Source organism: Hemitrygon akajei, chromosome 15, assembly GCF_048418815.1.
Source record: "Hemitrygon akajei chromosome 15, sHemAka1.3, whole genome shotgun sequence".
In the NCBI taxonomy this organism is placed as follows: Eukaryota; Metazoa; Chordata; class Chondrichthyes; order Myliobatiformes; family Dasyatidae; genus Hemitrygon; species Hemitrygon akajei.
In genome coordinates, this window is record NC_133138.1 from 34857717 (window position 1) to 34870433 (window position 12717).

Below are 12717 nucleotides of genomic sequence, written 5' to 3' on the forward strand. Positions count from 1 at the left end.
AAATATTAGCCTCCTTCATCTTTGCGGGGCAAGGGTGGGATTTGAACCCATAGCTTTCTGAGTGAGATGCCAACTAACCCACTGTTTCAATGCCAATTCACATTTTCACATTATGTAAGTACAGCTTCACCTGCTGCAGACAATCTCATCAGGGCTGTTTGAGTCTCTAATGCAGAACCGCCCAAGGGGAAAATATGATATTGGTGTAATTTTACCCTCCATTGGAATACGCTAATTACTGTTGTGACTAACTGTATATACAAACTTCCCTTTATACACTGCAGAAATATCATGACCTGCTTCAGGAGAACTGAGTATTGTTTATGATTGTTTTGAGGCAGGAATGCAATGAATAAAGTTAATAAGATGCTTGTTTAAAAAAAAGCAATGTGAGCTTTTCAATTCAATCATTAGACCACCAATGTTCCTCGTAGCATACTGAATACCACTGAAATTAGCCAGGATTTATTAACATTGCCCTGTCAAACTGGGTCTGACCTGGAGAACAACTGAAGGTTTAGACTACACTCAGTGGCCACTTTATTAGGTACACCCAAACATCCGCTCATTAATGCAAATATCTAATCAGCCAATCGTGTGGCAGCGCCTCAATGCATAAAAGAATGCAGACATGGTCAAGAGATTCAGTTGTTGTTCAGACCAAGCATCACTTACTTTTTACCCATTATGCTGCAGGTGTTTGGAGCAGCAAGGAAGGTCTTCTATCTCTGTCTGTCCGTGCGATCTTACACAGACGTAGGACAGATTGCTGTTTCCGTAACAATATTTTTGACCAGTCGGCAGTATTAGCCCTGAACTGAAACCCCCGCGCCCCCCAACCTGGAGGACTGACCTCTACCCTTAGTCTGACCTCTACCCTTTTACCTGTTTGGCAAGAGCCAAAGACAAGCCCTTGACTCCAGCCACCATAGCTCTCCGGTCATTGAGGCACATTAGCCTCCAACCCCTACAACAAGGTCGTGGTCCTCTTGGAGGACCAAACATCAGAATGGGAAAGAAATTTGATCTAAGTGACTGTGACCATGAAATGACTGTTGGTGCCAGATGGGGTGCTTTAAAAAGAATGAAGTCAAATGCAAAAAACAAACATACAGTGAGTGGCAAGTTCTGAGCGCAAAGGTACCTTGTTAATGAGAGAAGTCAGAGGAGAATGGCCAGGCTGATTCAAGCTGACAGGATGAGAACAGTAACTCAACTCACCACACATTACAACAGTGGTATGCAGAAGAACATCTCTGAATGCACAGCGCATTGAACCTTGAAGCTGCAAAAGGCCGTGAACATACACGCAGTGACCACTTTATTAGGTACAGAAGGATAGAAAGCGCCCTTTCTTCATCTTACAGAAGTGATTTTTAGTACTGGGAGTTTACTATGGTGCACTTGAAATCTCTTTAAGACCTGAAGAACAGTGTCGGCCCGAAATGTCGACTATGCTTTTCCCCACAGATGCCACCTGACCTGCTGTGTTCCTCCAGCATTTTGTGTGCAAAGCTCTCTTTCTTTCTGTTTTTCTGTCTTTTACATCCTCTTCAACATCTTCCATGGCAAATGTCTCCTTTTTCCAATGGTACAAATGAGTCTGATTATTCCCCCGTTAGAAAGATCCAGACTTCAGTTCATTAGTTAAAGGCTGTACTTATTAAGAATGCGGCATGTTAGCATAGTGGGTTAGCGCCATGCTTTACAGTGCCAACAAACACCGACAGGATTCAATTACTGCCACTCTCTGTAAAGAGTTTATATCATCTCCCCGTGACCGCGTGGGATTGCTCTGGGTGCTGTGGAGAATGTTGAAGAGAATAAGGTCAAACTAAAAATTGGATGCACAAGGGACTGCAGATGCTGGAATCTGGAGAAACAAACAACTCGTCGGAAGAACTCGATGGGTCAAACATGATCTGTGAGTGGGGGGGGGAGGAATTACTACGATTCTCCATCAGGAGAACTAAAAAATAAGAACAGCATAATGAGTGCTTGATGGTTGGCGTGATCTCATTGGTGGAAGGGCCTGTTTCTGTGCAGATTACTCTATCACTCTATGAATTAAATATAGGCAAATTTCTTCCCCGGATGTTTTTACAATAATCCAGATGTTTGTGATCATGTTGCTCTCAACTCATTTGGTTTTACTTCAAGTGCCAGACTTCCATTTGAATTTAAATTGCACATCTGCTATGAAGGATGTGAACTCAAATCTCTGGATTGTTAACCCAGTCCTCTGGATCACTCATCCAATTTCTGCACCACCATCACACCAGCAGCAGTTTGCATTCACATAGCACCAGATCTGGCACATATAATAGGAAGAGCAGTAGAACAGACACAGCCTTCTTCGGAACACAGCAAGTACAAAGGGCTTAGTGTCCATACTGATTCCTTCTACACCGACTGGGCACTTTACTAGGTACATATGTACACAGGCTCATTAATGCAAATAGCTAATCAGCCAATCATGTGGCGGTGTTTCAATGCATAAAAGCATATAGGCTTGATCAAGAGGTTCACTTGTGTTCAGACCAAACATTAGAATGGGAAAAAAATGTGTTCTGATTGACTTTGACTGTGAAGTGGTTGTTGGTGGTTTGGACATCTCAAAACTGCTGATCCCCTAGGATTTTCATGCTCAACAGTCTCCAGAGTTTACAGAGCATGGGTGTAAAACAAAACATCCAGTAAGTGGCAGTTCTGTGGGCGAAAGTCCCTTGTTAATGAGAGAGGTCAGGGAGAATGGCCAGACTGGTTTAAGCTGATAACAACTCAACACTAACTCAAATAACCATTACTTTTACATTGCCACTGTGGTTTACTCTGTGTGGTGTGAATCCATGTACAATAATCTCACTCACTCGTGGAGTTGTTCTCCATTTAATTTGCTTATTGTTGAAACACTGTTCCTTGCGCCTCTCTCCCCTACTCAGCCTTTTTACTCTTGCCCCTCCCCCTCTCTCCACCTGCCCATCTCCCTGACCTGCTGAGGTCGTCCAGCATTATATGTGTGTTGCTCTGGATATCCAGTTTATGCAGAATTCGTTGTGTTTGTAACTTTCCTTTGTATTTCATTTTCTTCCTCTCTCACTCCTTTCTTTCTTTTCTGTCTTGTTTTTTGTCTATATTTCTATCATTTCACTCTTAACTTAGAAACATAGAAAACTGACAGCACAATACAGGCCCTTCGGCCCACAATGTTATGCCGAACATGTCCCTACCTTAGAAATTACTAGGCTTACCCATAACCCTCTATTTTTCTAAGCTCCAAGTGCCTATCCAAAATCTCTTAAAAAACCCTATCGTATCCACCTCCACCACCGTTGCTGGCAGCCCATTCCACGCACTCACCACTCTCTGAGTAAAAACTTACCCCTGACATCTCCTCTGTACCTACTCCCCAGCACCTTAAACCTGTGTCCTCTTTTGACAACCATTTCAGCCCTGGGAAAAAGCCTCTTCCCATTCCTTGTTCTCTATCTTCTATTTTTCTGTCTTTCTTTAGAAGAAACAAAAGCCAAAAGCATGTATCACCAGGCTCAAGAACAACTTCTGTTAAAAGATTACTGAACTTTGCCCTTTCAATAGTATGATCATATGATCTTGACCACACAAACTACTGCATCATGGGTTTGCACCTAATTCTCTGGCTGTGCCACATTTTCTCTGCAACATACATTACTGTGCAAAATCCTGGACACTTATATATAACTAGGGTGCCCAAGTCTTTTGCATAGTACTGTATTTGTCAATGTGGAGTAGAGAGCGAGTCTGGAAATCTGGCCGGAGCAAAGGATGTTGGGAATGGAAAGGGTGTGAGACAGGTGGTGGAGGAGGAGAGCCAGGGGCAGACACACCTAGCCTTAAAACACCATGCAAGGTAATTTGTTTCCAAAAAATTGGTTTATTGATCACTACAGAAAGTCTCTCTGGTGCTTCCTGTTCCCTCCCTTCTCTATTCCTCTTTTCCCAACCATGATTTCCCCTGTCCCTGATCCCTTCCCACTTTCAGTCCACAATAGAGACCCACATCAGAATCAGGTTATCATCACTCACATATGTCATGAAATTTCTTTTTATTTTGCGGTAGCAGTACAGTGCAATACATAAAATTACAACAGTACTGTGCAGAAGTCTTAGGCAACTTAGAAAAATGGAAGGCTATGTGGAAGGGAAGGGATAGGTTGATCTTAGAGTAGTTTGAAAGGTCAGCACAACGTCGTAGTCCGAATGGGCTATACTATATGTACTAGTTCAATGTTTATTCTGCATTCAATTATTGTTTTTCCTTGTACTACTGCAATGCACTGTACAACATATGTTTTCACTGTACTTTGGAGCATGTGACAATAATAAACTGATTTATTGTTTTATTCTTTCTTCTTTCTTTTCTTCTATTTCACTCACTCTTTCCTCTATTTCTCTGTCCTCCTTCTCCATTTATATCACTCCCGCTCTCCCTGTGCTCTCCATCTCTTTCTGTGTCCCCTCATCTGCTTTCAAGATACCTCAGGCAAAACTGTTTGGTTCATTCTCCCGAAAGGAGGCATTTCCTATGCAGAGTAGATGTTTAACAATTCACTTCGAGATTCCTAAAAAAACTTTTTTTAATTTTAATATCCTTCTTACTGTGTGTGTGCTGACTTCTTGGATGGATGCCAATAAAAACCTGTCATGTTTCTTGCTTGAAAGCATCACCAGACAATGATGTCATTTGAATGCAATTTTTATTTTAGTTTCGGTTTTCGAGCTCCCACATCCATCCTGACTCCTTTCCTTTAATAAGAAATACTTCATAAAAATATGTACTGTGTGATGTGACTTTGCTTTACTCCTGGAGCTGAACAGTCATACCCTTTACTGGCTCCCACAGGGTAGGTGCACACTTCACTTCCTGCATCGTTTGAATGAGTGTATATTGCAGAACACATGGGATTTATTTCCTTTGGGAACAGAGGACTTGACGTTCCGTGTCTAATTTTATCCAGAATATGGAGGGCAGCCACAAAACCAGGCTAATCATCTCATGGGAGAGCTTAAGAGGGAAGTCAGGCAGAGAACTTTATCCTACAGATCAACTGAATTCAGAAACAGAACAATAAACAATCTGAGGAAGTCAACTGGTTAAGCAGCATCTCAGGGGGGTGGGGGGAGAACAACTGTTGACATTTTGAGTCAAAGTCCTGCATCAGATCAGATGCTGGTCAACCTGCTGAGGTCCTCCAATAGGCTGCTTGTTCCACTCAACAGAAAGATGCATTTACTTCTGTCTCAGACTGAAAGGACACTTCACATCACACACTAGGGACTTATCCACTTTTAAATCTGATAAGATATTAATACAATAAGACCATAGGAGTACAGTTAGTTCAATAGCCCATCGAGTCCTCTCTGCCACTCCATCATGGCTGATTTATCATCCCTCTGAACCCCATTCTTCTGCCTTCTCCTCGTAACCTTTGATGCCCTTATTAATCAAGGACATCAACATTGGCTTTAAATATACTCAATAACTTGGCGCCACAGCCATCTGTGGCAATGAATTCCACAGAATATATCGCCTGATGACTAAAGAAACTTCTGCTCAACAATGCCTGTTTGTTCCTCTCAACATAAAGCCGCCTTCTAGTCTCAAACTAGATGAATAGGTTTCCCATCTTTGAGCAAAGTTTTCAATGATTTCAGAATCAGAATCAGGTTTATTATCGCCAGCATCTGAATTGAAATTTGTTAACTTAGCAGCAGCAGTTCAATGCAATACATAATCTAGCAGAGTAAGAGAGAAAATAATAATAAATAAACAAGTAAATCAATTACATATATTGAATAGATTTTTTTTAATGTGCAAAAACAGAAATACTGTATATTAAGAAAATGATTTAGTGCCCAAAGCTTCAATGACCATTTAGGAATCGGGTGGCAGAGGGGAAGAAGCTGTTCCTGAATCCTGAATTTTCTAACTTCTGTTAATTTCTCCTCGTCCTCCACCCCCTTTTTCCGTAACCCACTCTGGCTGCCCTCACCTGCCCTTCACCTTCCTTTGGGGCCTCTCCTCCTCTGTCCCTTAGTCTGCTCTCCTCTCCTATCAGATTCCTCCTTCTTCAGCCCTTTCCCGTTTCTATTTATCACCCACCAGCTTCTCACATCCCCCCCACTCCCCCCACCCATGCGGACTTCCTCCAGGTGCTCCGGCTTCCTCCCACGTTCCAAAGACGTACAGGTTAGTGTCGGTAAGTTGTCAGCAGGCTCAGAGGGTCATGAAAATCTGGAACGATCTGCCAGCACAAGTGGTGCATGTGAGCTCGATTCCAACGTTTAATCAAAGTTTGGACAGGTACATAGATGGAAGTGATATGGAGGACTACGGCCCCAGCGCAGGTTGGTGAGACTAGCCAGTTTAAATGGTTCGGCATGGACTAGATGGGCTGAACAGCCTGTTTCTGTGCTGTACTTTTCTATGACTCTATGCTGAGAGTGACGTCAGATCCACTTGTAGACACAGGAAGCAGTACTTAAAAGATCAACAGATGTGTTCATTACATATTTAAATATCTTTGCAGCTGTGAGCTGCTGTTGAGGAATTATTTACTGACCTGCCCTCACTCGCAAATTGGCACCTATTGAAGAGAGTGAGCTCAACAGTATTTTATTTCTAACCAAATATAGGTGTAGTCTCCGTAAAATAGCTCACAACTGACGGTTTTCAGATAATAAGCAATGGTTTTGTCAGTCAGACTGACACTGCTCCACCTCATCCAATGGTACGTGATTAACGGTCTGAAAATTGGTGCGTCATTGATATTGCAATATTTACACAAGAGTGCCAGATTTGCAAACACTTTTCCTTACACCACCTCTGCTGCCACCAGCGGTTCACCAGAGCCCTCTCCTTGGGCTAGTCCTTCAAGCCCTCCCCAGGTGTGTTGGATATCTTTCCTCTCCCAGTGATGAGGCCTTTGATGCCTCCGTTGGTGTTTCTGTACCTCTGGAGTTTTACAGGATGGGTGGCTAGCCCCATTCTCAACCCTCCTCCTTTTGCATCCTGACTCGGGACTGCTCACGGTGGAGTTCCTTTTCTTAGAGTGAATTATTACTTGGAATATGGGTGTTGCGGTGGGACAGGTTCTCCGTGTCTGTCCCTCATCTGAGCTGTAAATTGTGATTGGACTTTCTTCCTGGCAATCTGCCATTACGTTTGCACTGACTACTGCTTTCTTTAGATCACATTTCTTCCCTATTCTGATGTTTGGTTTGAACAACAATTGAACCTCTTGATCATGTCTGTATGCTTTTATGCATTGAGTGGCTGCCACTCGATTCGCTGATTAGATATTTAAAACACAAGCAAGTCTGCAGTTGCTGGAAATCCAAAGCAACACACACAAAGTGCTGGAGGAACTCAGCAGGTCAGGCAGCATCTATGCAAATGAATGAACAGACAACATTTCAGGCCGAGATCCTTCTTCAGGACTGGAAAGGAAGGGGGGAGACGCTAGAACAAAAAGATGGGGGGAGGGGAAGGAGGCTACCTGGATGGTGACAGGGAAGCCAGGTGGGTGAGCATTATTGAACAGGTGGCCACTCAGTGGAAATGCAGGTTCCAACTTTCCTAGCACCAAGAATATTCCAGAACGGGCTTATTGTGCTGTAATGGCCTACCACCATGCTGTACCTCTAAATAAATAAAATACAATTTCCAGCATATGCAAAATCTCTTTTATCTCCATTGTTGGATTTGATGCAGCTTTGAGCCACAGAGCTCTTTGAAAGGGAGTGAGGGATTAGAGGTGTGAAAGAGAGCTGGAAGGATTGAACAGCTCAGATGGGTTTATTATCTTCCTACTAATATTTCCCTTCTCACTTCGTCCAATCCGTCACTCTGAATATGACACCTTTGATTAAATATAAAAGCAAGGATGTAATTTTGAAGCTTTGTAAGTCACTTGGAGAATTTTGAGCAGTTTGGGGCTCCTGATCTTAGAAAGGGTGTGCTGATATTGGAGATGGTTTAGAAGGAGGTTCATGAGAATGATTCCGGGAGTGAAAGGGTTACCATATGAGGACTGATTGATGGCTCTGGGCCTGGAATTCAGAAGAATGAGGGGGGGATCTCATTGAAACCTATCGACCGTTGAAAGGCCTCGATAGAGTGGAGGTGATGAGAATATTTTCTTTGATGGGGCATTTAAGTCCAGAGTTCACAGCCTCAGAATAGAGGGATGTCCATTTAGATCAGAGATGAGGAGGAATTTCTTCAGCCAGATTGTGAATCTGTGGAATTCATTGCCATAGGTAACTGTGGAGGCTAAGGAAGGGGTTGATAGATTATTGATTAGTCTTTATGTATATTTAAGGCAGAGGCTGATAGTTTCTTGATTGGTCAGGGCATGAAGGGTTACGGGGAGAAGGCAGAAGATTTGAGCTGAGAGGGCAATAGATCAGCTATGATGAATTGGCAGAGCAGACTTGATAGGTCTGTCAATTTTCTTCCAACACCCTTTGAGGAAGAGAGTTTCAGAGGCTCACAACTGTTCCTCAGGTTAATGGGTGAACCTTCTGTGATAAAGAATGACTCCTGGTTCTAGTATCAAATACATGGGGAAACATCCTCTCCAATTCACACAGAATGCTGGTGGATCTCAGCAAGTCAGGCAGCATCTATGTAGGGGAATAAACGCTTTACTTTTCAGTCCACAGGGCGAGGTTCTCAGCCTGAAATGTTGACTGTTTTTCCCACTCCATAGATGCTGCCTGGTGTACTGAGTTCTCCCAGCATCTTCTGTAAGTTGTTCGAGATTTCCAGTATGTGCCGAGTCTCTTATGTTTACGATCCGTTCCAATTCCCCCTCTCAAGGCCCAACAGAATCACTCAAGTCGCCTCCCACCCCTTAGTCAGTGCAAGCCTGGCCTGTTCAATCTCTCCTCATACGTTGACACACCCCTTCGAAGTTCAAAGTACATTTATTATCAAAGTATGTGTACATTATTAAATCTTGAGATTCGTCCCCTAACAGGCAGCTACAAAATAAAGAAACCCCAAAGAACCCATAAAAAAGATTGTCAAATACCCCGATGAACAGAGAAAAAAATCATGCAAACAGTAACCACCAGCAAAAAGGGAAGTTACAGACTTTTGTGTATGATAATCATTTACCAGAAAAAGAGTGATTAACAAAATATTTAGTTGCTTTCCTTGTTTCATCAGCCACCAGACAGAAGTCAGTGAGATTCACCAGAGTCATTTCAAACCCATCCTTAGCATCATCAGCATTATGTACCATGTCATAAGACGTGGGCAATTGTGGCCTTCCATCTGCCTTTAATCAGAGAAGTTCTAATAAGCTCTTCACAACATTTGCCTGTCCATCCCTTGATGTAACTCATGCATGTCATGCACTGCTGACTGCCCACAATAGGTTTCATATCTCTGAACTGCCTCCAGCACCTTGAAACTTTCACTAGATAAGCTGACCAGTGTGGTACTCATTACACTGGATGTGGTCTCCCCAATGCCTTTTAAAATATTCATCTTTAAGTGAACCATGATAATGAATATTGAATAGTATAGAGTCACAGTGTGAAAAGGAAACCTTGCAGTCAATCAGAATTTCTCTCTACGGGAACAAGATAATCAATCATTCCCCTAAAGCTTTGTGCTTTTTGCACCCTCCAGTATTTACATTGTTCTCTTTTTAAGAGCCACTATTGTATTTGTCTCTGCTACCCCTTCAGGCAGAATTTCCCCTAGATCTTTCGGTGTTTTGAAGTGACTTGTTGCTGTTTCAGTCAGTGCCGCTCCCATCTCCCCTCAAGCCTCAAGCGTATCACTGTTACCGCTGACAGTTACCCTTTCATACCTTGATATGAGCGTATCTTTCTTACCAGACACAACAAGCCTTCAATGTTATTTTTCACCTGTAGGGACAGGAGAGTAGAATCCTCTTCCCCTGACAGAGGTATTACTCCTACGTTATGCTTCCAGCCACATAATGTAACTAATGGCGAAATGGTGTTATACTGATTATGAACTCATACTGAGTTTTAGATCACTTATCAATATCACCTCTATGATTACTAATCTCCACTTAAGAGTACTGTGCTCAATTCTGGTCGCCTCACTACAGGAAGGATGTGGAAGCCATAGAAAGGGTTCAGAGGAGATTTACAAGGCTCTTGCCTGGATTGGGGAGCATGCCTTATGAGAATAGGTTGAGTGAACACGGCCTTTTCTCCATGGAGTGATGGAGGATGAGAGGTGACCTACTAGAGGTGTACAAGATAACGAGAGGTATTGATCATGTGGATAGTCAGAGGGTTTTCTCTAGGGCTGAAATGGCTAGCATGAGAGGGCATAGTTTTAATGTGCTTGGAAGTAGGTACAGAGGAGATGTCAGGGGTAAGTTTTTTTTGCAGAGAGTGGTGGGTGCATGGAATTGGCTGCCAGCAGCAGTGGTGGAGACGGAAACGATAGGGTCTTTTAAGAGACTGCTGGATGGCTACATGGAGCTTAGAAAAATAGAGGCCTGTATGGGTAAGCCTAGGTAGTTCTAGGGTAGGGTTGGCACAGCTTTGTGGGCTGAAAGGCCTGTATTGTGCTGTAGGTTTTCTATGTTTCTATGTCCTCAACACTGCCTAATTGTTACTGATTTCTTCAAACAAGCCTTTCCTGCCTGAAGGTTTGATCTTCGTAAGGTGTTCAGATTCAGATTTAGATTTAGATTGGTTCAGATTCAGATTCAGATTCAGATTTAGATTGGATCTGATTCTGATTCAGATTCTGATTCAGATTTAGATTTGTTCAGATTCAGATTTAGAGTTTGATTTAGATTCAGATTCAGATTCATTTATCTAACATATGTACCTAGCTATTAAAAAAAATAAAATTCCTCTGGTTTTACCCTCCTATGTCTCTGTGGCTCTTTTAATTCATACCATGAATCTGAGCATTTCCCTTCCACCCCTCAATGTGCACATTTTCTCTGTTTCCACTCGATCAAAACCCTTCATAATTTTACTGATTTTTGTTAGTCACCCTTCAACTTCAAGTTCCAAGGGAATGTGAGGTTCTGTCTCATTTCTGATATTGTAGGTCGTCACTGCATCTTCTTCAGCCTCCTCTAAATCAACTCTGAAACCAAGGGATTTGTCTGAGAAGAAAGAAAAATAAATTTTATCCCGGATATTCTCTCTTTTCTCTCCCTGCCCCATCAGGGAGGAGGTACAAAAACTTGAAAGCACGTGCTAGCAGGCTTAAAGACAGCTTCTATCCATAATTGAATGTTCCTCTACATGATAAGATGGTTTCTTGACCATACAATCCGCTATGGCCCTCGTACCTTATTATCTGCCTGCACTGCACTTTCTCTGTAACTCTAAAGCTTTATCCGGCATTCTGTTATTGCTTTTCCTTGTTCTACCTCAATGTATTGTTTAATGAAATCATCTGAATAGAAAGCAGGCAGACTTTGTCACTGTACCTCAGTTCAATTGACAATATTAAACCAGTTGCAAATCTGATGACAATATGGTGACTGGAACCATATGCAATATGTCAAGTGTAGTGTAAATTATGCAGATTCTGCTCAACTTGCTGACTTTTCTATTGTGTCCCTCCAGAAGTACACACTCACACTGTTTGCAGCTTTGTTCTCTGGTAATGCTAACCTGTGGAACAATGTGGAGAATAATGAAAACTGGAAAGAAGGGAAAGGAAAGAAAGAAAGAAAGAAAGAAAGAAAGAAAGAAAGAAAGAAAGAAAGAAAGAAAGAAAGAAAGAAAGAAAGAGAAAGAGAGAAAGAAAAGGAAAGAAAGGCAGACAGGAAGGAAGGAAGGTAGGCAGAGTTATCTGGAAGCTCATCATTAACATGGGTTATCTCGATTATACCTTTGCCCACGCTGTTTCCTGTAAAAATGCTATTCCCTTTTCTCAGTTTCTTCGCCTCAGTCGGATCAGTTGCCAGGATGTGACTTTCCATTCCAGGATATAAGAGACGTCCTCCTTCTTTAAAGAAACAAGGTTTCCCTGCTTCTACTTTTGATGCTGCCCTCACCTGTATCTACACAATTTCCTGTACATCCGCATTCACCCTATCTTCCTGCTGCCTTCATTGTGATAGTGCCTCTTGTACTTGGACAATAGTGCCTCTTGTCCTTGCCTACCACCCCATCAGCCTCTGTACCCAACATATTATCCTCCACAGCTTCTGCCATTTCCAAAAGGATCCTACCACTAAACATATTTTCACTACTCCCTCCACTTTCTCCCTCCTCGGTGCCCTTGTCCCTTTATCACTCCCCACTAATCTCCCTCCTGGCACTTAACCCTGCAAGCAGCCTAAGTGCTACACCTGCCCATACACCTCCTTCCTCACCTCCACCTAGGGCCCCAGGGAATCTTTCCAGGTGAGGCAACACTTCACCAGCGAATCTGCTGCAGTCGTCTCTTATGTCTGATGCTCCCGATGTGGTCTCCTCTACTTCCTCTATTCCACACTCTGAACTTTTGCCTCTTCTCCCCTGCCTTTTATTTCCACTTGTGTTCTCCCCTCCTGCCCTTCCTCCGATTGTCCACTCTCTTCTCCTATCAGATTCTGTCTTCTTCGGCCCTTGACCTTTCCCGCCCACCTAGCTGCACCTATCACCTTCCAGCTAACCTCCTTCCCCTCCCCGCTACTTTTAATCTGGCATCTTCCCCCTTCCTTTTCAGTC

The 12717-nt window shown here is 42.8% G+C and overlaps 1 protein-coding gene across 5 annotated transcripts in view; it reads left to right on the top strand.

The window, feature by feature from the left end:
* Window positions 1-12717, top strand: part of LOC140739251 (protocadherin-1-like) — a 495491-nt gene that overhangs the window by 302523 nt on the left and 180251 nt on the right. The window contains exon 3 of one of the 5 annotated variants that reach the window (XM_073067388.1): window positions 11626-11840. The exons of the other annotated variants lie outside the window; for them this stretch is intronic. Coding sequence (XP_072923489.1) covers window positions 11626-11840 — 215 coding nt within the window. The remainder of the gene's footprint in view (window positions 1-11625; window positions 11841-12717) is intronic. 5 annotated transcript variants of the gene reach the window in all.